The 27,748-nt window shown below is 47.3% G+C and overlaps 4 protein-coding genes across 6 annotated transcripts in view; all 4 read left to right on the forward strand.

The window, feature by feature from the left end:
- Nucleotides 1-27,748, forward strand: part of LOC309541306 (uncharacterized protein) — a 51,282-nt gene that overhangs the window by 14,247 nt on the left and 9,287 nt on the right. Inside the window, exon 1 of one of the 2 annotated variants that reach the window (XM_082239031.1) lies at nt 10,358-10,388. The exons of the other annotated variant lie outside the window; for it this stretch is intronic. The gene's annotated coding sequence lies outside the window, so the exon portion shown is untranslated. Of the gene's footprint in view, nt 1-10,357; nt 10,389-27,748 lie in introns of those variants that run through there. 2 annotated transcript variants of the gene reach the window in all.
- Nucleotides 12,347-15,233, forward strand: LOC309541347 (uncharacterized protein). 2 transcript variants are annotated; one of them, XM_082239144.1, is made up of 2 exons: nt 12,347-12,479; nt 12,967-15,233. In XM_082239144.1, the coding sequence occupies exon 2, from the start codon at nt 13,085-13,087 to the stop codon at nt 14,393-14,395; it is 1,311 nt and encodes a 436-aa protein (XP_082095270.1). In that variant the 5' UTR covers nt 12,347-12,479; nt 12,967-13,084; the 3' UTR covers nt 14,396-15,233. The 2 variants fall into 2 exon arrangements, with proteins under 2 accessions (XP_082095270.1, XP_082095269.1); XM_082239143.1 differs by having other exon boundaries at nt 12,369-12,507.
- On the forward strand, nt 19,391-22,114 carry LOC309541303 (uncharacterized protein). Its single transcript, XM_082239018.1, has one exon. The coding sequence runs from the start codon at nt 19,499-19,501 to the stop codon at nt 21,224-21,226; it is 1,728 nt and encodes a 575-aa protein (XP_082095144.1). The 5' UTR covers nt 19,391-19,498; the 3' UTR covers nt 21,227-22,114.
- The window catches only part of LOC309541273 (uncharacterized protein), a 109,364-nt gene continuing 108,784 nt past the window's right edge, over nt 27,169-27,748 (forward strand). Inside the window, exon 1 of the mRNA XM_082238935.1 lies at nt 27,169-27,427. The gene's annotated coding sequence lies outside the window, so the exon portion shown is untranslated. The remainder of the gene's footprint in view (nt 27,428-27,748) is intronic.

Raw genomic sequence — 27,748 nt, forward strand, 5'->3', positions numbered from 1 at the left:
CCTCCGGGCGATGCCAGGTGACAGACTATGCAAACATGGACCATTGTCTTCTCAGGATGTGCTTATCTGTGCATATCTCCAGCTCTCTGCATATTCCCCCCTCCCTCCTCCATCCAGCTCTCTGCATATTCACCCCTCCCTCCTCCATATGTTAATCTGTGTAACCCAACCTCTTAATGTATTCATGATGTAACTGGGATGTATTTTGCACTGTATTCTGGGATATGGAGGGAAATTTCAAAAGTTCATGTCACCCCTTTCTCTCTGTTCAATCTCGCCTTGAACCTGTTGCGCAATAAACTTGGATCTTCTGCAGTTTGCTCCTGCGTCCGGCTGAGCTCATTTTTCTTCCGCAGGGACCCACGGACTTAGTCCGATGAGCTGGGTGGCAGAGTAACCCCGCACCCAGGTTTTTCCTTAACAGTCTACAAGGAGACTACCGGTAAGCAGCACAGACCATTCCTTTGAAGTCCTGCTCCCACCGGACTAAAACTAATATAAGATTCCCCTTCAAAGCTTATCGCAGGGCCCACCGCGGGTCGGTCTCAGATGAAAGGGAAACTCCCAAAGGCCTCACCTTGAACAGGGGAGTTTCTCTTCGTGCAGCTTAAAGATTTTTCTCCAGCATCTAGGTCACCAGCTCAAGCACACATTACCGCCACCGCCACCGCGAGTTCGTTCTATTTTAGTCCAAGTTTTTAGCCAGGAATCAAAGCAGGCAATCAATCACAGGAGCCGCTCCTTTAGGCATTTGTTGATGGGGGAGGCCAGCCTGGTCAGTAGCACAGCAACAAGCCAGTAAAACAATAAAAACGTTAACTAGGAAAAACAGGGGCAATGGTGAGGTGCTAAGGCAGCCAATAAATCATTAAAACTATAAAATTAGAGTCCAAGAAAGCTAAAAAACCGACTTAAAATCTTAATTGAAGGCAGGCGAACCTGACTATGCTGCTATCTCCGTCGCCATCTTGCAGCCCCCCTCCAAAGAAAGCCTTTGCTTCTCAATATTCTCTGCTTGGCCTCTGTTATTTTCTCCTACCAATAGGGAACCTACGTAAGGACTCTATGTAGGCTCTTGGATACCCCATAAGGGGAAAAGGGCAGATTTTTTGTTTAAAACACTTGCTTGGAACATTTATTTTATATATATTAGACCTTAAAATTCTTACAACAATTGCATATGGTTGCATGAACTTTTAAGACCTCTCCCCATTTCCCACAATACATTTTTTCACAGTATCATCCATACATCACAAATGTGTCACAAAGTAGGAGTGTTTGGAATTTAGAAACATGAGCCCGTCACCCTGCCCTGTCAAGAACCCCAATTTCCCATACCTTTTAACTACCCTCTTCCCCAAAGAACCATAATAGTATTTACAATCTCCCCAGCTGCAAGGCTTTCCTCCGCTTCTCCTCTGAATGCATAAGGATTCAACCCACCATCTCGATGGATTTCTGCCTGAGGCATGTGCTGTCCTTGATCGCCTCCTGCCTCCTAAAGGATTATGGAGTCAGGGGGAGCCCTGGAGACCCCAATTCCAGAGGAGTCATTAGTCGTGGTGTAGCAGGAACCCCCCCACCCCAATCATTCTGTTTGTACAAACTTCACACACACTCACACTCACACACTACATACGCCACATTTCTCTTATGAATTCATAGAAAATCAACCATACATCGGATTTGCACTGTTCCATTTTTATTTTAATATCAAAGGGGGGTGCTTGGTTTCTGGTCAGCCATAATCTCTTCAGCATACCAGCACATCCACAGGAGCCCTGCCCAGTTGCTATGTCAACCCTGATAATCCCAGACAGAAGACAATCAAAAATCACAAAGAACAGTGGATTCACCACAGGCTGAAACAAAGGACAATGATCAGATTTTCCCTCTGGGGGCAGGAAACTGCAAACTCCCCATTGTCACCTGGAAAGTACTCATGGGGAGGGGGAAAGGAGGAACCAGCCAGGTGACAGGACACTCAGGTTACCACCACAACTCCTCCCTCATCACCTCCTTTCTGTAATGTATGCATGATGTCAACCCCTCCTTTCTGTAATGTATGCATGATGTTTCTGGGGGTGGGCTTGAGCTAGAGGAGGGGAATTTCAAAAGTTTTTATAAGGTCTTGCAGCCCATTGTTCTGGGTCTTTTCCTCTCTCTTGCTGGTGAGAGAAACACCCTGTTGCAACAGATCAATAAAGGCCAAGCCTACAGGCTGCTGTTTTGCTCCAAGTTATCCTGGTTGGTGTCTTTACTTTTTGTCCAAGAGAGCCCTCAGATTTTTTCCGTTAACAGTTGGCGACCACGAAGGGACACTTGGTTCTCCTGTAAAGGTGAGAGGGGAGATAGAAGGGATCGGGCGCCACTGGGCAACCTTAGCCCAGGGATCCTTCTTCCTCTCCCTGCCTCCTCTTTGCGGGCGGTAATCAATCGTCACCAAAAGCTCAACCAGGGGAGCAAAGGCGAGGTCAAGCCGGCCAAAAAAAAAAAAAAAGAAAAGGATCCTGGGATCTGCGGGGGGACATATTCGAACGTGAGTATGGTTTGAAGTAAATACATTGGGAGGGGGTGGAAAAGTAACGTCCCCACGACAGCCAGACTTTCCTTCTTTCATTTCTGGCGTTACCCTTCGGAGTCGGCCGGGTACGCTCTCTCTCTCTCCTTTTCTCCCCCGATTCTCCCCCTCGGAGGGTGGCCAGGGAAATCGCGGAACTTTTCTGTCTGACGTTATCTCTCGGGGTCGTCTAGGAACGTCAAAACCTTTCCCTTTCTCTCCCCACAAATTCTTACGCGGTGCTTGGCCGGGGAAATTGTGGTACCTTTTGCTGTTTTCCGATGTTTCCCCCCGGGGGTCGTCCAGGAACATCTAAATCTCTCTATCTCTTTTCTCCCCCGTTTTCCGTCTTGGAATTGAGTCCGGGAAAGCGTGGCTCCTTTACTGTTTCTCTGACGTCTTCCCTCGGAGGCGTCCCTACAATTTGTTTTCTCGACCCCCGATCTGGCACTGCACTGCACAGGCGTCCAGTAGGGAGCCCGAACTTAGTCCAAAAGGCTAGGCAGGAGGCTGTTGTGGAGGGTAGAAGGGGAGGTAGAAGTTTTCGGGCCAGGTGTCCCGGGGTAGAAGTTTTCGGGCCAGGTGTCCCGAGGTAGAAGTTTTCGGGCCAGGTGTCCCGAGGTAGAAGTTTTCGGGCCAGGTGTCCCGTGGTAGAAGTTTTCGGGCCAGGTGTCCCGAGGTAGAAGTTTTCGGGCCAGGTGTCCCGTGGATGAAGTTTAAGTTCATGTATAAGATTTATTGAAATGAGTTTGTAGCCTGAAGATAAGTAGGAATTGTGTTAGTCAATGGTACTTTGAGTACTGAAAGGATCTTCTATCTGTCCCCCCTTTCTTTCCCATTGCCTTTCCTCCCTTGTGTGTGTGTTTCCACTCTTTCTGTCTTTAGCGTACTTCGTTAACGAAAAAAAGCCCAATAATAACATAAGAGAGAATGGGAGCTCACCAAACACCCTAGCTGGACTCCTCCTGGCAACAAAGCTTCCATGAAGCCTTTTTGCCCCAGAGAGGACTCTAATATGCCCCTCCAGTTTGTCATCTCCAATGAGAAAAAAAATAGAAATAAAATAAAGGGGCAAAATGGTCTTTCCAAGTACAAAGTATGAGACCGTTGTAACTTTTAGTGGGTGGCTTAGGCCCACCACCTAGAACCCAGGGCACAGTGGCCACCTCAGGGATCCTTCAACAAAATCAGGGTGTGAACTCTTAGGGAGAGCTGAACACATCAAATTTGTGTTGTTAAACTATAATCTAAAGCTAGAACATGAAACTGTAAACTTAATGGTGCTCAGAGGCAAAAAAAAAAAAAAAACAACAACAACAACAACAAATCTAGGGCTGCTTTAATTGTGCTTTATAAGAGATCCTCTCAGGAGTATAGATGTTTCCTTTCCCAGCTGTAAATCTGTACTTAAATGTGTATGCCTCTTTGGTAGTACAAATCTTGCTGTGAAATCTTGCTGTGAACCCTATATTTTGGAGGGTTGGACTAGATGACCCCAGGGTCCCTTTCAACTCTCCCAATTTGTGGCTGTGTGGAAGACCATGTGTCTGCAAGCATTGGAGGGTAATTCTTAAATTCTGGTGTGGTAATGGAGTTGAAATTCAGCCTAGCTTTGCTCTTTAGTTTTAAAAGGTGAGAGGTGAAGCCCAACTGGTAATATCAAGCATTTAAGTGATTACAGTGTTTATCATTTTGTCTATTTAAAAAATAGAACTTAAAAGTCTACTAAAAGTTTAAGCACATAAAAATTCATATAGTCAAGTGGAATGCGCCTTGACCAATCCTGTAAATAAAGGGCAGGATAATTTGTCTGCAAATGGTAAGGCTGAAATGACTGAGAATGTTAAAAAAATCCTATGAATTCTGACTGGCCATTTTTACTCATAAATAAGAGAGCGGTTGATTGTTCCGCGAATGGCCAGAAGGATATTAGCCCTTTCCTGTACATAAAGGAAGCAGTCTTTTGCTTGGGCTGAAATTGCTAGCTTTGGTGAATACTTAAATTGCTGAGTTTCTCTTTTTTGTTTAAAATCAAACCCTGTTTTCAAAGTCTACTCCTTACCCTTCCTTCCCTTATTCAAATGGTAATTTAGCCAAAGGATGCAACATTTTCAATAGTATAAAAGGTTTGCTGAGACATGAACTCTGCACATGCACAGAGGCTAGATCAGCTAAAGAAGAGAGAGAGAGGAAGGGGGGAACTGTAAGGGGGGAGAGGAGGTTTCTTCCAAATGTAAAAGAAAACTTGGAACCACTGAGGAACCATTGAGGGAAATCACCCTTAATCTGTCTTTCCTCCAGGGGCTACTTAAGACAAAAGGCTAAAAAAAAAGGCTTTCCAGGTTCCAAATCTTAACATGCCAAATTCTTTTCACAGGTAAATATCAGAGCATTCCCCCCCTCAATGGGAATTTTAGGAACAGCATTTCCTGACAGGCTTCTCACATGAAATAATTTTCCCTTTTAACAGGATATGTGAACCCCGATAACAAAGTGTTTGTCCCTTTTCCTCCCACAGCAACTTTCTTTCTGTTCTGTGAAACAAGTCTGAATCCCTGCTATAATCGAAGCACAACCAAACATTGTTTGTGGAATGGTATTTGTTTACCTTTTTGCCTGAGCATTTCTTATTAATTCTGTCATTTTGGCTAGTGCAAGGTACCTGCACAACTTTAAATTGCCATTCATTTTTCTTGGTATTAACTCATTTCCCAGTATTAACATTACAGTTGATGTTGTCACATCAAGAAACACTATTTTATTTTCATTTGGGATGTTAGAATGCCAAAACAGATTACTTCAGGTTACTTATTAATTGTGTGTTTTAGCATTTATTTATTTGGTTCCTCATAGGTCATTTTGTGTGTGTGTGTTTTACTTTGGAGACATGTTCATCACATGTTGAAAGTCAGTCTCATGAAGTTCTTTTATCAAATAGCACATGGTGAATTTAAAGTTTTTTTCCCCCATGGTTTTCCCATTTTTTTCAGTCTAGTAGTAATCTGCGTGGTTTTGATAATATATTTAATAATAATTCTTTTCTAAATCTGATGTCTTTGTGTCAAGTTTGTTTTCATCTGACTGGTAATCTAATTTTTTGCTTTCTTTTGTATTTTTTAACCTTTGTATTTTTTACAGTTCTCTTTCTCTCCAAAGTGAAGGAAAGCAAACGAACTTGGCAGATAATAACAGTAGTTATAGGAAAATGTGATAATAATATTGGAATGAATGAAACGCTTAATTCGCTAAGATTTTTATTATTTGCAGCTTCCAACAGAAACCGAAGGACATCCTTTTTGCCTTTTGCCCCCTCCCTTTTCTAACTGTCTTTAAGCCCCAAAACCCTGCCCCTTACAGGATATCACCTATACAGATGTGCAATGATGAAAAGCAGCAACAACGCCTCAACTCAGTTCTTCCGTCATCACAAGACACCAGAGTTTTCAAAGTGCCCACAGCTATCTCTTTCAAAGGATATAGACTGATGGGGAGTGGGCCTGACAAAGGGGGGTGGAGTTGACTTGCAAGGACATCTTTTCACTTGAACCTCAAGCCTCTGTGCTCCAGGATTCAAAAGATACATGCGTAAAAGATCACAATTGTGTCAAGATATGCAACTGATATTTAATTAGTTTGTTTTGTATTAAGTGTTATTATGTAGGAATGTTGAAATGTGTCTGACAGTGTGTTATTTCCACAAGGGGGGGTATTTTTGTGTGAAATTGTTATGTTTAATGTCTTATTGCTTGCACACCAATTCTCATGCATTTTATACTTTCTGATAGCTCACACTATTGTGTAGTCCAATGTTTAGATAACCACATTTCATTGTCCCACCTGGCACTCTGCCGACTTTCCCTACCCATTTTAAAATGTGCTAAAACTCGCTTTACCAAAGAGAAGCTGATAAGATACATGAAGGTGCATATGCTTTGGTTTAGCAGGAATGATCCCTTATAGAGTTAAATTGTCTTATTTGGACAAAGTGCCCTTTTAAGAACGGTTTTCCTTTAACAGACTGGTTTGAAAGGTTGAGAACCATGGGCACATAAATTCAAATTGGACTCAGTTTGAATTGGGCAAGTGTATCCAGGCTGCAATTAGCTCTCTGATCCTTAAAGTGCAAGTGAGCAACTCCCATGACTGCAAGACCAGAGCCTGTAATAATAATCAGAAATCCCATGGATTTTGGCCAAGGCAAAGACATTTCTCTCAGGACGTGTCCGAAACCTGTGCCAGCTGTGGTGGGTACCAGGCTACATGATAAATATGAAAGCCCTAAGTGGATTCACCAGGGATTGCCACTACTGCGACACCATGCCGATGTGAGACCACAGAAGAGCTACCTTGACACCTGAGAACACACAAATGGCGGGGGGGAAGCAAACTGCACTTTTCAGTCATTAGTGGACCTTCCTGCCTAAATGTAAAGCATAGATCACTATTGAGAAAATATTTCTTCCAAGGTGCTAGAATACCACAAGTAACTGAGCAACAAAATATTAATTTACACGATATCCTATGTCTAACTATGTGCACTGTCACACCATTATATTTCTATGCAAATATCCTTAAAGTAGCATGATATCCAAGTCCCTTTCAGGTTCACATGGACACACACATCTGGGACGGAGAATACCAGGTTATTATTTACCACCTTAAATTGTGCGGAGAAAAGGATTGCAAAGTAGCCACCTTTGCAATCTTATCTCCGAAGGGGGGAACTGTAGCAGGAACCCCCCCACCCCAATCATTCTGTTTGTACAAACTTCACACACACTCACACTCACACACTACATACGCCACATTTCTCTTATGAATTCATAGAAAATCAACCATACATCGGATTTGCACTGTTCCATTTTTATTTTAATATCAAAGGGGGGTGCTTGGTTTCTGGTCAGCCATAATCTCTTCAGCATACCAGCACATCCACAGGAGCCCTGCCCAGTTGCTATGTCAGCCTTGATAATCCCAGACAGAAGACAATCAAACTGACAAAGAACTTGCATATGGTAGTGGATTCAGAACAGACTGAAACAAAGGACAATGATCAGTTCTTCCCTCTGGGGGCAGGAAACTGCAAACTCTCCTTTGTCTCCTGGAAGTGACTCATGGGCAGGGGGAAAGCCAGGTGACTGGACACTCAGGTTACCACCACAACTCCTCCCTCATCACCTCCTTTCTGTAATGTATGCATGATGTCAACCCCTCCTTTCTGTAATGTATGCATGATGTTTCTGGGGGTGGGCTTGAGCTAGAGGAGGGGAATTTCAAAAGTTTTTATAAGGTCTTGCAGCCCATTGTTCTGGGTCTTTTCCTCTCTCTTGCTGGTGAGAGAAACACCCTGTTGCAACAGATCAATAAAGGCCAAGCCTACAGGCTGCTGTTTTGCTCCAAGTTATCCTGGTTGGTGTCTTTACTTTTTGTCCAAGAGAGCCCTCAGATTTTTTCCGTTAACAGTGGGAACCAATGACATCCGTCAAACCGTTGAATTTTGGCGATTATCGGACGTTTCTACAGTTTTCTATATTGGATACTCGGAGGACACAGTCCGATTCATGGTATCCGCTTCTGGCTACAATTGTATAGGGCTAGGCTGCTTTTCTGAGCCTCTTGGCTGTTGTGCATGGAAGGTGCCTGTGTCCACGGTCATTGTCCCGGCCTTAGTCAGAGGAGGTGGTGGGGACTTGGGGTTTTGGGGGAGTCGTATAACTGTCCCCCCATCCTGGTCTGAAGAGCACCAATACCTAAAACACGGGCGCACGGCTCGTGGCGTGGGGTGGGCGAGGGAAGGGTTTTGCAATATAAACATTATAGCGGGGGGAACCCCACTTTGTCACTGGATTGCCAGATCACCCCCCCCCCGCTCTCGTGATCCACAGATGGAAGAGGGGAGGAGGGAAACCTCCCCCCCGCAATTCCTCCCCTCCCCTCCCGGCACATCGTTCTCTCACCCCTCCCACACAACCCCAAATCCCGCCCCCATACGTTGCATCCATTCCTCCTCCTCCTCCTCCTCCTCCTCCTCCTCCTCCTCCTCCTCCTCCTCCTCCTCCTCCTCTTCCTCCTCCCCTCCCAAACTGATTGCTTCTCCCGCAAGTGGAGCTTCTGCGCTGGATTGCTTCTCTGCGCCGTAGCTCTAGGGGCGCGCGCTTTCAGAAAGGGGAGGGAGGAGGCAGGGGAGGACACCCCACCCCCGTGGATGTTGCAGGGAAGGAAAGGAGAATCGGGAGCAAGGACAAAGAGGTAAAGGGATTGCGGGGGGAGGGGAGGGGCGGTAAGGACCCAGAGACTCCCGCCAGCTCCCCAAAGCGCCTTTCGTGGGCCCCACGGGCAGGGCCTGGATCCCTGCACGAGTGCTGCGGAGGGGGCTTTCCTTGGCCCCTAAGGCGCCCTGGCGGGGGCGGACATGGTGCCCCCACTCAGGAGGTCCCCACGAGGGACCCCTTGCCCCGTTTTCCCCAGGCAGGCATCCCTGGGGCTCTGTGGGCTCCGCATGGAGAAAGGCGTGTCATGAATGGGTTAATGGGCGCGAGAGACGCCTGGATAGAGACCCCCGTGTGGCTCGTGTTGGGGGGGGGTGCTCTTGATGGAGATGTGGGGCGTGCAGGGCGAGCGGTGGGTGAGCCCCGATAAGGCGGCCTCTGGGTGCAGGGGAGACTCAGGGAAAGAGGGAGGGGTCGAGGAAGTCGGGGGGAGCATCCCTGGGGCAGGGAAGGGCAGCAATGGGGGGGGGGAGCTAGGTAGTCCAGTCTTTGGGGCTTGTCTCCATCATGGCCCCCACCAGCTCCCAAAAAGCATCTTTCGTGGGCCCCTTAGGCGCCTTGGCAGCGGCGGACATGGGACCCCCACCCAGGGGGTCCCCACGAAGGCCTCCTTGCCCCGTTTCCCCAGCACAGGCATCCCTGGGGCCCTGTGGGATCTGCACGGAGAAAGGCGGGCCATGAAAGGGTTAATGGGCACGAGGGACGCCTGGATAGAGACCCCCGTGTGGCTCGTGCTGTGGGGGTTGTCCTCTGGATGGAGAGGTGGGGCGTGAAGGGTGAGGGTGAGCCCCGCCAAGGCGGCCTCTGGGTGCAGGGGAGACTCAGGGAAAGAGGGAGGGGGTCGAGGAAGTCGGAGGGGGAGCATCCCTGGGGCAGGGAAGGGCAGCAATGATGGGGGGGGGGAGCTAGGTAGATGATGGGGCTTGTCTCCATCATGTCGCCTGCCGGGATTCTCTGGAGGGGCCGCATTGGCTTCTTCCTCCTGCCCAAGAATCTGCCACCCCTTCAAAGCTACCAGTGGGATCCCTGGAAAGTGGGGGGTCGTGTCCCCCCACCCTTTCCTTCCTGCAACCTCTATCCTCCTCCCACCCCATAAGCCCCTGCCCTGTCCAGACACAGCCATTCTGCCAAGTCCATCAATGGGTCCTCCTGGAGAGGAGAGGAAATGCCAAGAGGAAGAGGGGAGGGGAGAGGCCTTCTCAGAAGCGGCTCTTTGTTTCTGCCATCCCACCCTGGAAGCAGCCAGAAACCTTTTCCTCTCTCTCAGGCTTCCATCTTTAATGTCTTTTCCACTGCCAGCTTCATTGAGGATGAGGATAATGTACACCTGTCATCAGAAACAGGGGTGCAGAGTCCATGGAATGGCTCTCAGGATTGATACAGAAGTTGCACCTCAAAAGCTTTTCTGTTCCTATTATTCTTTGTAGGCAGTGTCAAAGTGACTGACAAGCTGAGATTCTTCCCAAAGGACCCATTTTCATGGTAGACAGTGCTTGTGGCTGGAGGCTCTACATACAAGGTGTGCTTATACAGGCCAAAGACTGCCAGTATTAGCACCGGTGAGGTGTGTGACCTCCCCAAATTTACAGACTGTATGTGAATGAGAGTTTGTGGGTGGGATTACCGTTTACGGCATCCCTGTGATTTTCTCCACCCATAACATTTCATGAACTGATATTGCAGTACGAATTCCAAAATATCTACAAAAAAATCACAATATAATAAGAATGATGGTAGTATTTCTCCCCTGCCTAACTGGCTGGGTTTCCCCAGCCACTCTGGGCAAATTACAGTACATATAAAAGACAGTAAAACATCAGACATTAAAAACATCCTGATACGGGGCTGCCTTCAGCTGTCTTCTAAATGTCAGATAGTTGCCCATTTCCTTGCCCTATGCCTGCTTACCTGTAACTTCGCTTCTCAATGGGGTGGGGGGGGTGAACCAGCAGAAGACCCTCGAAGGAGGACCTCAGTGTACAGACTGAGCGATGGGGGTGGAGACGCTCCTTCAGGTCTACAGAGAGTGAGGGTGTTTAGGGCTTTAGGTCAATGATCTTGCTCCTCCATAATGATTTCCACATACAATTATCAGAGTAGGAAAAGAACTTCAGAGACAACAAAAAATTCCTTCAGCAAATAAATTTGTGACAGAAGGCATAACAGGAATCTATGCCTGAAAAATGCAACCACAGCAATTTAAAGGTCAGCACCAACAATGTGAATTGTGCTCAGAAATGTACTGGGAGTCAATGAAGATCCTTTCAGACTGGTGTTATGTTGTCTCAGTGGCTGCTCCCATTCTGTTGTCTAGCTGCCACATTCTGGATTAGTTGCAGTTTACGAATCACCTTCAAAGATGGCCCCATGTAGCGCATGGCAGTCGTCCAAGCGGGAGATCACCAGAGCATGCACCACTCTGGGGAGACAGTCTCCAGGCATGGAGGGTCTCAGCCAGCGTACCAGATGGAGCTGGCAGACAACTGCCCTTGACACAAAATTAACCTGTGCCTCCATGGACAGCTGTGAGTCCAAAATGACCCCCAGGTTGTGCACCTGGTCCTTTTGGGGCACAGTTACCCCCATCAGGTCTAGGGAGTCTCCCACACCTGCCTGCCCCCTGTCCCCCTGGGACAGTATTTCTTTCTTATCAAGATTCAACCTCAATCTGTTAGCCGCCATCCATCCTCCAAGTGCCTCCAGAAACTCACACAGGACCTTCACTGGTTCCAATTTAAAAGAGTGGAAGAGCTGGGTATCATCCACATACTGGGGAACACGCAGCCCAAACCCGCTGATGATCTCTCCCAGTGACTTTGTATAGATATTAAAAAGCATGGGGGAGAGGACGGAGCCCTGAGGCACCCCACAAGTGAGAGCCCAGGGGTCTGAACACTCATCCCCCAACACCACTTTCTGGACATGGCCCAGGAGGAAGGAGGGGAACCACTGCACAGCAGTGCCCTCAGCTCCCCTAGAGGGTCCAGAAGGATACCATGGTCAAAGGTCTCCAAAGCTGCTGAGAGAACCAGCAGAACCAGGAAAGAGCTTTCCCCTTGGTCTCTAGCCCATCGGAGATCATCAAGCAGTGCAACCAGGGAAGTTTCTGTCGTATGATGAGGCCTGAATCGCAATTGGAGGGATAATGGTGGCAGAAGCTTTCCTGGTCCTACCCCTTCAGAAGCTCCAGGCCCAAGACTTTCATTAGCTTTCAAGGGGCCATCGGAGTTGCTGGAAGTAGGTGTCCAGGACACCATCCAACCGTCTTAGAGAGTCCACTCTGGATTTCTGTAAGTTTTCCTCCATAGCATTTTCTTCTCCTGAAGATAATTCAAGAGGAAGTGAGAGAGTGCACCAAAGTATTATGACCAGAGATTTCCTTCCCGTTGGGCTTCCTTCCCCGGTTGACGAGCCCCATCTGCCCTGACTTTCCTCTGCAGAATGGGCACAATCTGCCTTCTTGACTGTGGGATTCACTGTTGTTCTCATCCTTTCCATCCACCAGAGCCTGCCATCACCCACAGCAGAATTTCCCAACCCACCAAGAATTTGAGACCCATCAGCTATCCTCACTTGGTTTAGCTGGCCGGTTGAAGCCGTTCCTGGGATTGTGGCCCCTGTTGCATGCTGACAGCTTCCGGAAGCCAAAGGTGAAACATGACATTTCCCCCACCAAAGGTACTACTGCTCCCCTAACACCCCATGACATCGTATGATTATGATCTTTAAGACAGAACAGGAATAAATTCATGTCCCCAGAAATAACACAACTTCAGGCCATTAGTGAATCAATACTACATTTTCAAGGTACTACACATTCCACTAACTACAGTTTATCTATTTGCCTTGAATATCCTGCTTTTCAGTGTCATTTTAGGATAGTCCTGCATCAGAAGATGGGCACGATATCAGACAGCACATCATTCTTTAAGAAATCATGCTGCTTTATGGAACATTGATTGAGGATTTGGAAAGGTGCTCTTGAATTACTATCATCTGACATGGCAACTTCAGTTCCTAAAAATTGGGAACATGGGTAGGAGGTGAGGGAGTGTAGGAGACATTGAAATAGGAGAATGTGCTAATGGAGGTTGATGTGTTGTCTTTCCCTTAATTCTCTTCCTTGAAACCCAACAGGATTTACTTTCCTCCCACTCTGAAGAAGGAGATGGTGAAGACAGTTAAAACTCCAGGGAATGGTGCACCTTTCGCTTCATTAGGAATAGAAATTAAAATGTGTAATATTCTTCATTGAATGAGCACACATAGTTCACATCAACGACCTCCAACAGGGAAGATACCATTTAAAGGTATGGAGTGCGGAAAGAGTGTTAGCAATAATGGAAAACTTAGAAGACATCAACATAATAGCACAGGGGAGAAACCATATAAATGTATGGAGTGTGGAAAGAGCTTCAGTCAGAGTGGACACCTCAATATACATCAACGGATTCACACAGGGGAGAAACCATATAAATGTATGGAGTGTGGAAAGAGCTTCAGTCAGAGTGGACACCGTAATATACATCAACGGACTCACACAGAGGAGAAACCATATAAATGTATGGAGTGTGGAAAAAGCTTTAGTGATAATGGAAAACTTAGAAAACATCAACGGACTCACACAGGGGAGAAACCATATAAATGTATGGAATGTGGAAAAAGTTTCAGTCAGAGTGGACACCTCAATATACATCAACAGACACACACAGGAGAGAAACCATTTAAATGTATGCAGTGTGGAAAGAGCTTTAGTGATAATGGATACCTTAGAACACATCAACGGACTCACACAGGGGAGAAACCATTTAAATGTATGGAGTGTGGAAAGTGCTTCAGTGAGAATGGAAGCCTTAGAACACATCAACGGACTCACACAGGGGAGAAACCATTTAAATGTATGGAGTGTGGAAAGTGCTTCAGTGAGAATGGAAGCCTTAGAACACATCAACGGACTCACACAGGGGAGAAACCATTTAAATGTATGGAGTGTGGAAAGAGCTTTAGTGATAATGGAAATCTTAGAAAACATCAACGGACTCACACAGGGGAGAAACCATATAAATGTATGGAATGTGGAAAGAGTTTCAGTCGGAGTGAACACCTCAATATACATAAACAGACACACACAGGAGAGAGACCATTTAAATGTATGCAGTGTGGAAAGTGCTTCACTGAGAATGGAAGCCTTAGAACACATCAACGGACTCACACAGGGGAGAAACCATATAAATGTATAGAGTGTGGAAGGAGCTTTAATGATAATGGAAAACTTAGAAAACATCAACGGACTCACACAGGGGAGAAACCATATAAATGTATGGAGTGTGGAAAGAGCTTCAGTCAGAGTGGACACCTCAATATACATCAGCAGACTCACACAGGGGAGAAACCATTTACATGTATGGAGTGCGGAAAAAGCTTTAGTGATAATGGAAAACTTAGAAGACATCAACAGACTCACACAGGAGAGAAACCATTTAAATGCATGGAGTGCGGAAAGAGCTTCAGCCAGAATGGACACCTTAGAAAACATCAGCAGACACACAGTGGAGAAACTGTTTAAATGTATGGACTATGGAAGGAACTCCAGTCAGAGTGGAACCCTTGGATTTATGTCAACAAACTCAAACAAAAGCCAAACCTTATAAATATCAGGAAAGTAGATAGAGGTTCAGTCCTAGTGGAAGTTCTAAATCAACAGACTCACGGACAGGAAGAACTTTAGTACTTGAAACCCGTCAAACCATCAACAAACTCAAAGAGGAGAAGCAGTTTAAATGAAAAGATTGCAAAAAGTGCTTTATTTACAATGGAGTTTTTAAGGAACATCCAGAGACTCTCACATGTAAGAACCCATTTAAATGTATGGAGTGTGGGACATCTTCCTCTCAGAGTCCACTCTTTTCTTCACAGAAATGAACTCACCAGGAAATTGGTCTTTAAAACATGTTGTGTATGTGAAGTTCTGGTATTTATGTGTAAAACTGTATAGTAATGAAATATTGAAGGCAATGTCAAATAATGTGATTATAATCTAAGATGTGATATACCTTTCGATAGAGAAGGGAAGAGGGTTTATCTGGATTACTTGGTGGTCAGTGAGGGCTGGGCGATATATTGTCCATTACTGGTTTCTTGACCACATCATGATAACCTTTCAAAAACAATTGATATGGCAACACACCACAGATCACAGTGTGTGTTTCTGGGATGTGCCTGCAAGGAGTGGCAGAAAGCTTTGCTTCGTGAAGTCCCTGCAGATGCTGAGTTCCTGACTTCCCTCCCAGACGACAGGAAGCGAAAGACACACATCCTTTGCCCTGTGCCCTTCCAGCCTCTTTCCTCCCTTGCTCCCTTATGCCGGTGTGTGTACCTGATCTAGATATCCTGTGTGCTGTATGATTTTACTGCTGAAACTGGATTTGCTCTCAGGAGCTAAGTTTTGTGCCTCACTGGGGACCCAGTGAGAACTGCATGCTTTGAAAGCTCAGTAAACTATTACTAAAGAAGTCCTGCTGCCTCTGTGTTTTTGACCTCAGCATGGGAATTGCTTTACACGTGGCCCCTACACTGCCGATACTTGGCTTATGCCCTGGAGTTGCTGTACTCAAGCATGCAAGACTGGTGCATATGTGTGTGACTGGTTTTTGCACCAAACTCTCTCCCCCCCACCACCACATGATCTCCAAACACTGCTTCTTCACTAGAACTTCTCCCTGCCTCCTACGTGTTCTGAAGAAAACTTAAAATACTGTAATTTAATGGGAGATTTTCCCCAAGCCTTATTGCAAGAGGGGGAAGGAGGGGCTGCAGGTACCAGGGAAGTCTCCTGGGGGCCCCATCTTCCCTCACGAACCCCATGGGGCAATCCCATAGCTCCTGCTTATTCTGGGGTTTGGGGAAAATAGTCCTTTCCCATAGTCCCAGAAGTTATTATTCTTCCTGCCAGAGGACCAGTGTGCATATTATTATTGTACTGATTTTACTGTTGTTGCTGCTGTTGCTGTCATGGGCTGGTTGGGTGAAAGGGGGGGGAGGCACCAGCTGGGGAACCCCCAAGGGAAGAAGGCTCAGAGTCCGGGTGTTGTAGGCCCCCTAAGGCTATCAAAACTCCTAGGTCTGGCCAATTAAAGGCTGATATGGGAGCCTTTGGGGGCCAGATCAGTTAGTTCTTTTTCACCTCTCCTCTGGAAAAGTGCTCTTTCTTTTGGGGGGTTTGATTACTTCTGCCTCCTTCAGTGCCCACTGGATCCTCAGCGAGGTACAATACTTTCCTTTGAGCTTATGTAGGGTTCTCTCTCAGGACCGCTACCCAGGAGTCTGCCTATGCAAACTGCTCCAAACATCCAGGGTGTTTTGTCACGTTTCAAAAGCCTTCAAGCAAAACACAAAGTGGTACCTCGGGTTACATACGCTTCAGGTTACAGACGCTTCAGGTTACAGACTCCGCTAACCCAGAAATAGTACCTCAGGTTAAGAACTTTGCTTCAGGATGAGAACAGAAATCATGGTCTGGAGGCGCGGCGGCAGCAGGAGGCCCCATTAGCTAAAGTGGTGCTTCAGGTTAAGAACAGTTTCAGGTTAAGAACGGACCTCCGGAACGAATTAAGTTCTTAACCCGAGGTACCACTGTACCTCCAAAGGCTATAAAAACTCCTATTAAAGGTAAAGGCACCCCTGACCATTAGGTCCAGTCGCTGGCGACTCTGGGGTTGCGGCGCTCATCTCACTTTATTGGCCGAGGGAGCCGGCGTGCAGCTTCCGGGTCATGTGGCCAGCATGACTAAGCCGCTTCTGGCGAACCAGAGCAGCGCACGGAAACAGCGATTACCTTCCCGCCGGAAGCGTAGAGGTGTCGTTGCAGCTTCTCATCCTTCAGGCCACCGACGAGGCGGTCATGAAGCATGTTCTCCAGCTCTGAGAAGTTGCAGAACTGGGCGGCTTGGCAGAGAGAGGTCTCAAACCCAGTTATGGTTTCCTCAGGGGCTTGCCGCTTTGCGTAGAAGGCATTTCGGCGAGCCACCACTGAGGGCTGCAGCGAAAAGTGCCCCTTCAGCTGTTCCATTATTGTTTTGTATGGAACAGTAGAGACGTCTTCAGGCGCAAGGAGAGCCCGGGCGATTTCAAATGTCTCCTCTCTGCAGACGCTGAAGAATATCGCCCTCTTCTTTTTTTTGAATCTTGGCATTTCAAATCTAAGCATTTTTCCCTAAGCTTTGCAGAAGCCTTCATGATTCAAACATGGATTATAAAAAAATCATTATAAGGATATATGGTTATATATGGATATATGAGGGACGCGGGTGGCGCTGTGGGCTAAAGCCTCAGCGCCTAGGGCTTGCCGATCGAAAGGTCGGCGGTTCGAATCCCCGCGGCGGGGTGCGCTCCCGCTGCTCGGTCCCAGCGCCTGCCCACCTAGCAGTTCGAAAGCACTCCCGGGTGCAAGTAGATAAATAGGTACCGCTTACCAGCGGGAAGGTAAACGGCGTTCCGTGTGCTGCGCTGGCTCGCCAGATGCAGCTTGTCACGCTGGCCACGTGACCCGGAAGTGTCTGCGGACAGCGCTGGCCCCCGGCCAATAGATGTGAGATGGGCGCACAAACCCCAGAGTCTGTCAAGACTGGCCCGTTCGGGCAGGGGTACCTTTACCTTTACCTTTATGGATATATGGCTAACTGATTATATGAAAAGCATAAGGTCCAGCTCCGAGGGCCTTCTGGCAGTTCCCTCATTGCGAGAAGTGAGGTTACAGAGAGCCTTCTCAGTTGTCGTGACTGCCCTGTGGAACGCTCTCCCACCAGATGTCAATGAGATAAACCATTATACGACCTCCATAGACGCCTAAAAGCAGCTCCGTATCGGGAAGCTTTTAATGTTTTATGTTGCGCTATGTTTTCTTCTATCCTTTTGTAAGCTGCCCAGAGAGGCTGGAGCAATCCAGTTGGATGGGTGGGGTACAAAAAACATTTTGTTGTTGTTGTTGTTGTTAGACACCCAACTTTTGATAGGGCTGCTTCGTTCTGTGCTTTTGGACTCCTAGGTGGGCTTATGGGTTTGGTGCTTGTGGATCTCATGGGATTTAATGTCTTGCCATTATAAATGCACGGGGATAAGCGCATTTACACAGACACATTTCCGTAAAAGGACCCATTTGCCTCTCTACAACGGATGCTTTCGCTTAGCCCCGTTTCCTCAATGAATCCACCCATTTCTTGATGAAATAGAACTTCTGCCAGTAAAACATGAGCTGAAATAGGAAGGAGAGCAAAACAGCAGCTCTGTCTGACCCCCGTCAGCCTCCAGACTCCCCCAGTCACGTGGCAGGAGATTCTTCCTGAGCCCCCCTCCGTGAGATGGGTATGACATCATGGATGATCCAGTGATGATCCATATGATCCATTGATGATCCACATGGTCCAAGCAGGCTGGTCCAAAGAGCAGATCTCTATGCCTGAATGAAACGGGTCTGCCATGATGGATTCTGGAGTCAAGAAATCCGCCCTTTCCAATGATCTCTCTGGCTGGCCAGGAAAAGGCAGGGAGCAGGAATCGTCAGGCATCCCGATGGACAGACAGACTTGCAATGTTGCCCAAACATGAACTCGGAGTCTGATCTGATTTCCATGTACAACGCATTTTGTGGCGCAAACGGAGATGTTTTTGGGGTGCTCTCTCTGTGACGGGGGGCGTATAAATTGTATAAATTGCAACGCGCTTTAGTTCTGGGCTGCTTCACTCCTTGCATGGGGCGGGGGGGGGTCTCCGCGCGCAAACAGATCAACAGCTGCCTTGCTTTCTTCCTGGCCTCATTGTGTTGCCTCTGATGGAGACACAAGGGAAGAATTTTACCTGGGTGTCTGGTGTGTGTCTCTCTCTGTGTGCAAAAGCCCAAGCCCCATTTTCTCCGTAACACAGGAGTCACAGAGCCCAACCCGCTGCTCAATGTGCCCCAATACCTAAAACATTGAATGGATCTAAGATCATGGCGTGGGTGGCAGGGGGAGGGAAGGATTTTGCAATGTAAACATTATAGGGGGGACCCCACTTTGCAGCTGAATTGCTGGGATCAGCCCCTGCCCCGCTCTCCTCATCCCCAGAAGGAAGAAGGGAGGGGGGAAACCTTCCTCTCCTTCGTCCCCCTCAATTCTTCCCTTCCCGGTACATCCTCCTCTCACCCCGCCCCCACAACCCCAAATCCCTCCACCAAGCGTTGCACCTCCTCCCCCCCCCCGCAATCTGGCTTCTGTTTCCGAAATTAGCGGAGAGAGCCCCCCCCAACCTGCCTGCTTCGCCCGCAAGTGGAGCTTCTACTCCAAATTGCTGCTCTGCGCCGTAGCTCTAGGGGCGCACCTGCGTCATCATTCTTTAAAGAATCAAGCTGCTTCATGAACATTGATTGAGGATTTTGATAGTTGCTCATGAATTACTATCATTTGACATTGCAACTTCACTTCCTAAAAGCTGGGAACATGGGAAGGAGGTAACGGAATGTAGTAGACGTTGATATAGGAGAAGGTGCTTCCTCGAAACCAAAACAGGATTCCCTTTCCTCCCACTCTGAAGAAGAGATGGAGAAGACAGTCAGAACTCCAGGGGGTGGGTCACCTCCCCCCCCCCACTAGGAATAGAAATTAAAATGTGTGAAATGTGGAATATGCTTCATTGAATGAGGAAACATAGTTCACATCAACAAACTCCAACAGGGGAGAAACCATTTAAAGGTCTGGAGTGTGGGAAAAGTTTCACTGATAGTGGAAAACTTAGAACAAATCAGCAGACTCACATGGGCAAGAAAGGATTCCAATGTAGGGAGTGTGGGAAGAACTTCAGTCAGAATGGACACTTAAGTTTACATCAACGGATTCACACAGGGGAAAAACCTTTTAAATGTCTGGAGTGTGGAAAGAGCTTCTATCGGAGTGATACACTTAGAAGACATCAATGGACTCACACGGGGGAGAAACCATTTAAATGCATGGATTGTGGAAAGAGCTTCAGTCAGAATGGACACTTAAGTTTACATCAGCGGACTCACACAGGGGAGAAACCACAGAAATGTATAGAGTGTGGAAAGAGCTTTACTGATAATGGAAACCTTAGAACACATCAACGGATTCACACAGGGGAGAACCATTTAAATGCCAGGAGTGCGGAAAGAGCTTCAGTCAGAATGGAGACCTTAGAAAACATCAACGGACTCACACAGGGGAGAAACCATTTAAATGTATGGAGTGTGGAAAAGGTTTCTGTCAGAATGGAGAGCTTAAATTACACCAGCGGATTCACACAGGGGAGAAACCATATAAATGTATGGAGTGCGGAAAGAGCTTCACTCAGAGTGGATACCTCAATAAACATCAACGGATTCACACGGGAGAAACCATATAAATGTATGAAGTGCGGAAAGAGCTTCAGTTTCAATGGAAACCTTAGAACACATCAACGGACTCATACAGGGGAGAAACCATTTAAATGCATGGAGTGCAGAAAGTGCTTTACTGATAATGGAAACCTTAGAAGACATCAACAGACTCATACAGGGAGAAAACCATTTGAATGTCTGGAGTGTGGAAAGTGCTTCAGTCAGAATGGAGATCTTAAATTACACCAGCGAATTCACACAGGGGAGAAACCATTTAAATGCATGGAGTGTGGAAAGAGCTTTACTGATAATGGAAAGCTTAGAAGACATCATCAGACTCATACAGGTGATAAACCATTTAAATGCCAGGAGTGTGGAAAATGCTTCAGTCAGAATGGAGACCTTAAATTACACTGGCGGATTCACATAGGGGAGAAACCATATAAACGTATGGAGTGCGGAAAGAGCTTTAGTGATCATGGATGCCTTAGAAAACATCAACTGATTCACAAAGGGGAGAAACCATTTAAATGTATCGAGTGTGGAAAGGACTTCAATCAGAGTAGAGCCCTTAGATCACATCAACGAACTCACACAGGGGAGAAACCATATAAATGTATTGAGTGTGGAAAGAGCTTTAGTTTTAGTGGAAGCCTTACAACACATCAACGGATTCACACAGGAGAGAAACCATTTAAATGCATGGAGTGTGGAAAGAGCTTCAATCAGTGTGTAGACCTTAGAAATCATCTACGGACTCACACAGGGGAGAAACCATTTAAATGTATCGAGTGTGGAAAGAGCTTTAGTGAAAATGGAAGCCTTAGGAGACATCAACGGACTCACACAGGCGAGAAACCATTTAAATGCATGGAGTGTGAAAAGAGATTCAGTCAGAGTGGAGACCTTAGGAACAATCAACGGACTCACACAGGGGAGAAACCATTTAAATGTATGGAGTGTGGAAAGAGCTTCAATCAGAGTGGAAAACTTAGAGGACATCAACGGACACACACGGGAGAAACCATTTAAGGGTATGGACTGTAGAAGGAGCTTCAGTCAGGGTGGAACCCTTGATTTATGTCAACAGACTCACACAAAAGACAAACCGTGTAAATATCAGGAAAGTAGATAGAGGTTCACTCTTAGTGGAAGTTCAAAATCAACAGACTTATGGACAGGAAGAACTTTAAGAGTTGAAACCCGTCATACCATCAACAAACTCAGAGGGGAGAAGCAGTTTAAATGAAAAGACTGCAGAAAGTGCCTTCTTTATAATGGAGCATTTAAGGAACAGGGACGTGGGTGGCGCTGTAGGTTAAACCACAGAGCCTAGGACTTGCCGATCAGAAGGTCGGTGGTTCGAATCCCCAAAACGGGGTGAGCTCCTGTTGCTCGGTCCCTGTTCCTGCCGCCCTAGCAGTTTGAAAGCATGTCAAAGTGTAAGTAGATAAATAGGTACCGCTCCGGCGGGAAGGTAAATGGCGTTTCTGTGCACTGCTCTGGTTCGCCAGAAGCAGCTTAGTCATGCTGGCCACATGAGCCGGAACCTGTACGCCGGCTCCCTCGGCCAGTAAAGCGAGATGAGCGCCGCAACCCCAAAGTTGTCCTTGACTGGACCTAATGGTCAGGGGTCCCTTTACCTTTACCTTTACCTTTATTTAAGGAACATCCAGGGATTCTCACATGGGAGAACCCATTTAGATGTATGGAGTGTGGGACGTCTTCCTCTCAGAGTCCACTCTGAGCAATAAACTCAGCAGGAAATCATTCCTAAAAGCATGAGGTATATGTGAAGTTCTGGTGTTTATATGTAAAACTGTATAATAATGAAATAATGAAGGCAACATCTCACAATCATGAGTATAATTTTAGATGAAAGTACTTTTGGGTTTTGCACCAAACTCTCTCCCCCCCCCCCCGCATGATCTCCAAGCACTGCTTCTTCACCAGAACTTCATCGCTGCCTCCTGCCCTGCGCGTTCTGAAGAAAACTTGAAATACTGAAATTGAATGGGAGATGTTCCCCCAAACCTAATTTCAAAAGGGGAAAGGAGGGGCTGCAGGTACCAGGAAAGTCTCCTGGGGGGGGGCATCTTCACTCATGAACCCCATGGGGCAACCCCAGAGCTCCTGCTTATTCCAGGGTTTGGGAAAGAGTGTATTTTTCCATAGTCCCAGAAGTTTTGCTTTAATCATGCTACTCGGGAGTTTTCCTACCAGAGGACCACAGTGTTGTGGCTGCTGTTGTTGTCATGGACTGGCTGGTGAGGGGGGGCACAAGCTGGGGGACCCACAAGGGAAGAAGGCTCAGAGCCTGGGGACTGGTGGTGGGATGAGCAGAAAGGGGGAGAAAAGGGAGCAGAACGGGAGGGGAGGTGTTGCAAGCTGAGGAGGAAACAGGGTTTGGTGAGTGGGAAGAGTCTGGGGCAGAGAGCAGTTCAGGCTCAGAGGGAGGAGAGGAGGGGGGCAGGAGACCCATAGGAGGCCGGCTGCTGAAGCATCCAGGGAGACCCCCCTCCTGCTGCGACCAGCACATGCCTCTGAGTCTGGGGGTTAGAACGCTTAGAATGTGGGGATCCCATTTTTCAACCAAAGGCAAAACAAAAACAAAAACCCGATAGCCTTTTCCCAGGTCTTTCCTGACCTGACAGTCGTTCATCTTCTCTACGAAGGTCTCTTCAAAGTCCTTCTCCCTCCCTTTATTTACAATGGGGTCCCAGCACCCTTTTCTGCCTCTAGGGAAAAGAGTCCCTTTCCATTGGACGCCTGGCAGCCCAGTGCAAAATCCGGCTGCTCCAGAGAGAACGGAAAGGAACTGTAAACGCCCTTGCGCTCTGACGTGCACCAGTCACTTCCTCCTGGATCTTGGTGCTGCCAGTGCAGCTGCATTTACGAGAAAAAGAGAAATTGGAAACCGAGCCCAAGTCCCTTGCTATCCAAAGTGGCCACTTGGACCAGCCTTGGGGCGTCTTCCTTGGGACAAAGGAGAAGTTTCAGATCTCAGGTTCCGCAACAGGGAATGAGAGCTTTGATTGGCGTTCTCCCCTTGCAGTAAATTGCCTCTCTAATTGCAGAACCCCAATTCTCCTGTTCTCCCCTCCCCCTCCTCGCTACCTCTTGCCAGGAAGGCTGGGAGTGAAGACCGTCAGCAAAAGAGACAGCCAAGGATGAGAATCTGGGTTGCTGGGTGTTTCAGAGAATCCCGCCCACAATCTTCTCCATTCCTAGACTCACGTCCGCATGCGCTGCTCCTGGCCATCCCGAGGTCTTTTGCTAGATTAATTTATGGCCGGCCTAGGGCTGAAAATAAACTACCAAAAAAACTAAATTACTGACAAAAAACCTCACAATGGAAGGGGGGGGGGAGAACTTCAAGAAAAAACAGGCCTGGAAAATAAATATAAGGTTAAATACCTAGGGATCTGGATTTCAAATAAAAGTTTAAATGTATATGAGGATGATTCTAGTAAAGTATGGAAATAATTTTTTAAAAAAATATATGGAAACCTGGACCAAACTCCTTCTCTCTCTGGGGAAGAGTCTCGGTTGTGAAAATGAATATCCTCCCCAAAATGATTTTCTTATTCCAAACAATGCCCATTTTAGGAGAAATGAATTGTTTTAAGGAGTGGAAAAGGGAAATATCTAGATTTATATGGCGTGGAAAGAAACCGAGAATTAAACACCAGTTATTAACAGATCAAAAGGAGAGAGGAGGTTTTGCATTGCCAGATTTGGAATTCTCCCATGTGGCGGCAGGATTGGTTTGGATAAAAGACTGGATTACACTAAAAGATACGGACCTCTTAGACTTGGAAGGCCACGAGAATCAGTCTGGATGGCACGCTTCTTTAATATACGGAAAAGTGAAGGTCCACAGGGGATTTTTGAGCCATGTGATAAGAAAATCATGATATAAAATCTGGAATAAATAAAGGACTACTTGAGCCAAAAATACCCTTGTGGACATCACCAAGAGAAGCCATATACTCATGTTAGAATATTTACAACTAGCAAAACTGATGGGAAGAGTTAGTGTTGTATTGAACCAGAAAATATTTGGAGAATGGAGAATATTTGAGGATTATAGAAGATCATATTGTACCAACCACACCATATTAGCAGAACTTGAGTGATACTTGTAAACACAACAAATGCTGTTTGTGGAGTAGACCGGAACAATATTAAAGAATATAAAACTGTGTTGGAAACACAATGGCAGTATAAACAGTACCATGAGAATGATTGGAAGACTCATTTTGTCAGAAGTCTTTTTTATTTAATTAGGAAGATTAATTTTTTTATGCACATAAATCTGCTTTTTCTTCTTTCCTTTTTCTGTATTTTCTTCTTTCCTTTTTTCTTCATTTTTTTAAATTTTCTTTTTTGCAGTATGAGATTGTAAATTCTTTGTATATGTGTGTAGTTTAAATCAATAAAGATTATTTTAAAAATAAATCATTTTGTGGCTGGCCTGATCAAGCGTTGCTTCCTCTGGTTAGCCCCGCTGGAACTCCAGTTCTTTCCAGACCCTGGGGTCACTAGAGGACTGGTGGCTCCTCCTGGCAAATGGCCTGGTGCGCGCTGGATCACCGGTCCTTCCTTGCCCCCCCTTGAATCCGGGCAACCGAAGGTCCCAACTGGGGTGCCATCTGTTGTAAACAAAAGCTGCCCTTCTTCCCTTATGGGGGACACAAGAGCCCTTTATAGAGTCCCTTGTAGGTTCTCCATCGGTAGGAGAAAACAACTGACGCCAACCAGAGAATATTGATCTGCTGCAACAGGGTGCTCCCCTGAGGAGAACCCCAAACCAAGGCGTGCCTGCCCTTATATAGACATTTTAAATTCCCTGCCCTGGAGCTCCAGACCACCCCTCCATACATCACAGAAGGGGCGTAACCCAAGACCACCCCTCACATACATCATACCCACATCACAGAAAAGGTGGTCTGCAACAGAAATTTGAATGTTGTCATTTTTCCTGTCTGCCCGGTTATCTGATAATGGCTTATCTGATTCCCTTTCCTGGTAGTCTGGTCATTCCTTTGAGATGGTGAATTCCCGATTCCTGAGACAATGGGAAGGTTCCCTCACCCCCTCCCTCCTTGAAGAGAAAACATTTGGTCAGTTTGGGAGTCAAAATGGTTTCAGGACGGTCTTCTTATGCTGCTCCAGACATGTGGTTGACATATCTATGTATGTGCTTGCTTGGTACATTTATCAACATTTATTACATATATATAAAACATTATTTTTTTTATTACAGGATTCATCCAGACCAGCCTTTCGCATGATGAATTCTGCATTTATGTTAAATAAGCAGGGAGACAATATACAGCCTTGCCGTACTCCTTTCCCAATTTTGAACCAATCAGTTGTTCCATATCCAGTTCTAACTGGAGCTTCTTGTCCCACAAAGAGATTTCTCAGGAGACAGATGAGGTGATCAGGCACTCCCATTTCTTTAAGGACTTGCTATAGTTTGCTGTGGTCGACACAGTCAAAGGCTTTTGCATAGTCAATGAAGCAGAAGTAGATGTCTTTCTGGAACTCTCTAGCTTTCTCCATAATCCAGCGCATGTTTGCAATTTGGTCTCTGGTTCCTCTGCCTCTTCTAAATCCAGCTTGCACTTCTGGGAGTTCTCGGTCTACATACTGCTTAAGCCTGCCTTGTAGCATGTTAAGCATAACCTTGCTAGCGTGTGAAATGAACGCAATTGTGCGGTAGTTGGAGCATTCTTTGGCACTGCCCTTCTTTGGGATTGGGATTCATGTGTTGCAATCATTCAGTTTGTACAAACATGACACTCACACACACACACACACACACACGAGACATACGCAACGCTTCTGTTATAAATTCATAGAAAATTAACCATACATCGGATCTGCACTGTTCCACTTTTATTTTGCACCCTGAGGGAAGGACTATCAAAGGGGGGAGGCTTGACACAAGGCAGCCAACACGTCCCAGCGAGCCCTACCCACTTGGCATGCCAACCTTGATGGTCCTGGACAGAAGATCATTCCACTCACAAAGGACCTGCATATGGAAGTGGATTCAGTAGGGACTGAAACACAGGACACTGACCAGCCCTTCCCTCTGGGGGCAGGAAACAGTGAACTCCTCTTTGTCCTCAGGAATGTAATCGTGGGGAGGGGAAAGGAGGAACCGGACAGGTGACAAGACCCTCAGGTTTCCACCACAACTCCTCCTCCAGAGAAGTCACACTTCTCTGCGGTCTCTCAGCCCCACTCACCTCACAGAGTGTTTGCTGGGGGGGAGGAAGGGAAAGGAGAATGTTAGCCGCTTTGAGACTCCTTCGGGTAGTGATAAAGTGGGATATCAAATCCAAACTCTTCTTCTCCTCCTCCCTGAACCCCTCCTCTGTGTGATGTGTCAATGATGTAGTCATGATGTAGTCTTGGGGGTGTTGCATGGGGGATTAGCAGCTAATAAAAGTTGGGGTCTTCTTTTGTTGGGGGCTTCCCTCTTGTTCCACCTGGGGGCAGGGGGGAGTCCTGTGGCGACAGTCTTCCATCAAGACCAAGACGACTGGCTGCTCTTTTGCTCTGCTCTTCCTGGCTGGTCTCCTTGTTTCTGATCCAAGGGATCCCTCAGATTTTGGAATCCGCTTCTGGCTCCAATGTATCGGCTGCTTTTCTGAGCCTCTTGGCTGTTGTGCAGGGACGGGGCCTGTGTCCACGGTCCTTGTCCTGGCCTGAGTCCGAGGCTGGGGTGGGGGGCTGGGATTTGGGGGGAGTCGCTTAGTTGCCCCCTCCATTTCTGGTTTGAACAGCACCAAGACCTAAAACACGGAGGGATCTAAGCTCGTGGGGTGGGGGCGGGGGAGGAGGTTGCACTTGTGGGGGGGACCCCTCTTTGCAGCTGGATCTCCGAGATCACCCCCCCGCTCTCCTGATCCACTAAAGGAAAAAGGGAGGGGGAAAACTTCCTCTTCTTCTCCCCCCCTCAATCCTTTCCCTCCCCTCCCCTCCCCTCCTCCTCTCACCCCGCCCCCACAAGCCCAGATCCCGCCTCCAATTCACGGCTCCTCCTCCTCTAATCCGGCTTCTGCTCCGGAAATGAGGGGGGTGAGCCCCCTCCCAGCCTGCCTGCTTCTCCCGCAAGTGGAGCTTCCTCTCCGGATTGCTGCTCTGCCCCACAGCTCTAGGGGGGGGGGCGCTAGGATGTTGCAGGAAAGGAAAATCGGGAGCGAGGAGAAAGAGGTAAAGGGGTCCCGGGGGGAGGGGGGAGAAAAGGACCCAGAGACCCCAAGCGCCTTCCGTGGGGCCTGGATCCCGGCACGCCTGCTGCGAAGGGGCGGACATGGGGCGCGGAGAGAAGCGGGCTAGGAAAGGGTTAAGGGGTGCGGGAGGCGCCTGGATAGAGACCCCCTGTCCCTCCCCGGCTCGTCTTGGGGGGGCATTAGGGACGGAGAGATGGCGAGGGGTGAGCCAAGGGGGCGTCTGGGTGCAGGGGAGACTCCGGGATGCGAGGGGGGCAAGGGCGGGGGGAGGAGGTGGCACCCCGGGGCAAGGAAGCGCAGC

This window comes from Podarcis vaucheri (assembly GCF_965113315.1).
Source record: "Podarcis vaucheri genome assembly, chromosome: 10".
NCBI classification, from domain to species: domain Eukaryota; kingdom Metazoa; phylum Chordata; class Lepidosauria; order Squamata; family Lacertidae; genus Podarcis; species Podarcis vaucheri.

What these genes read in the sequence shown, in the direction of transcription:
- LOC309541347 (XM_082239144.1), top strand. Translation starts at nt 13,085, where the DNA reads ATGAGCACACATAGTTCACATCAACGACCTCCAACAGGGAAGATACCA.
- LOC309541303 (XM_082239018.1), top strand. Translation starts at nt 19,499, where the DNA reads ATGAGGAAACATAGTTCACATCAACAAACTCCAACAGGGGAGAAACCA.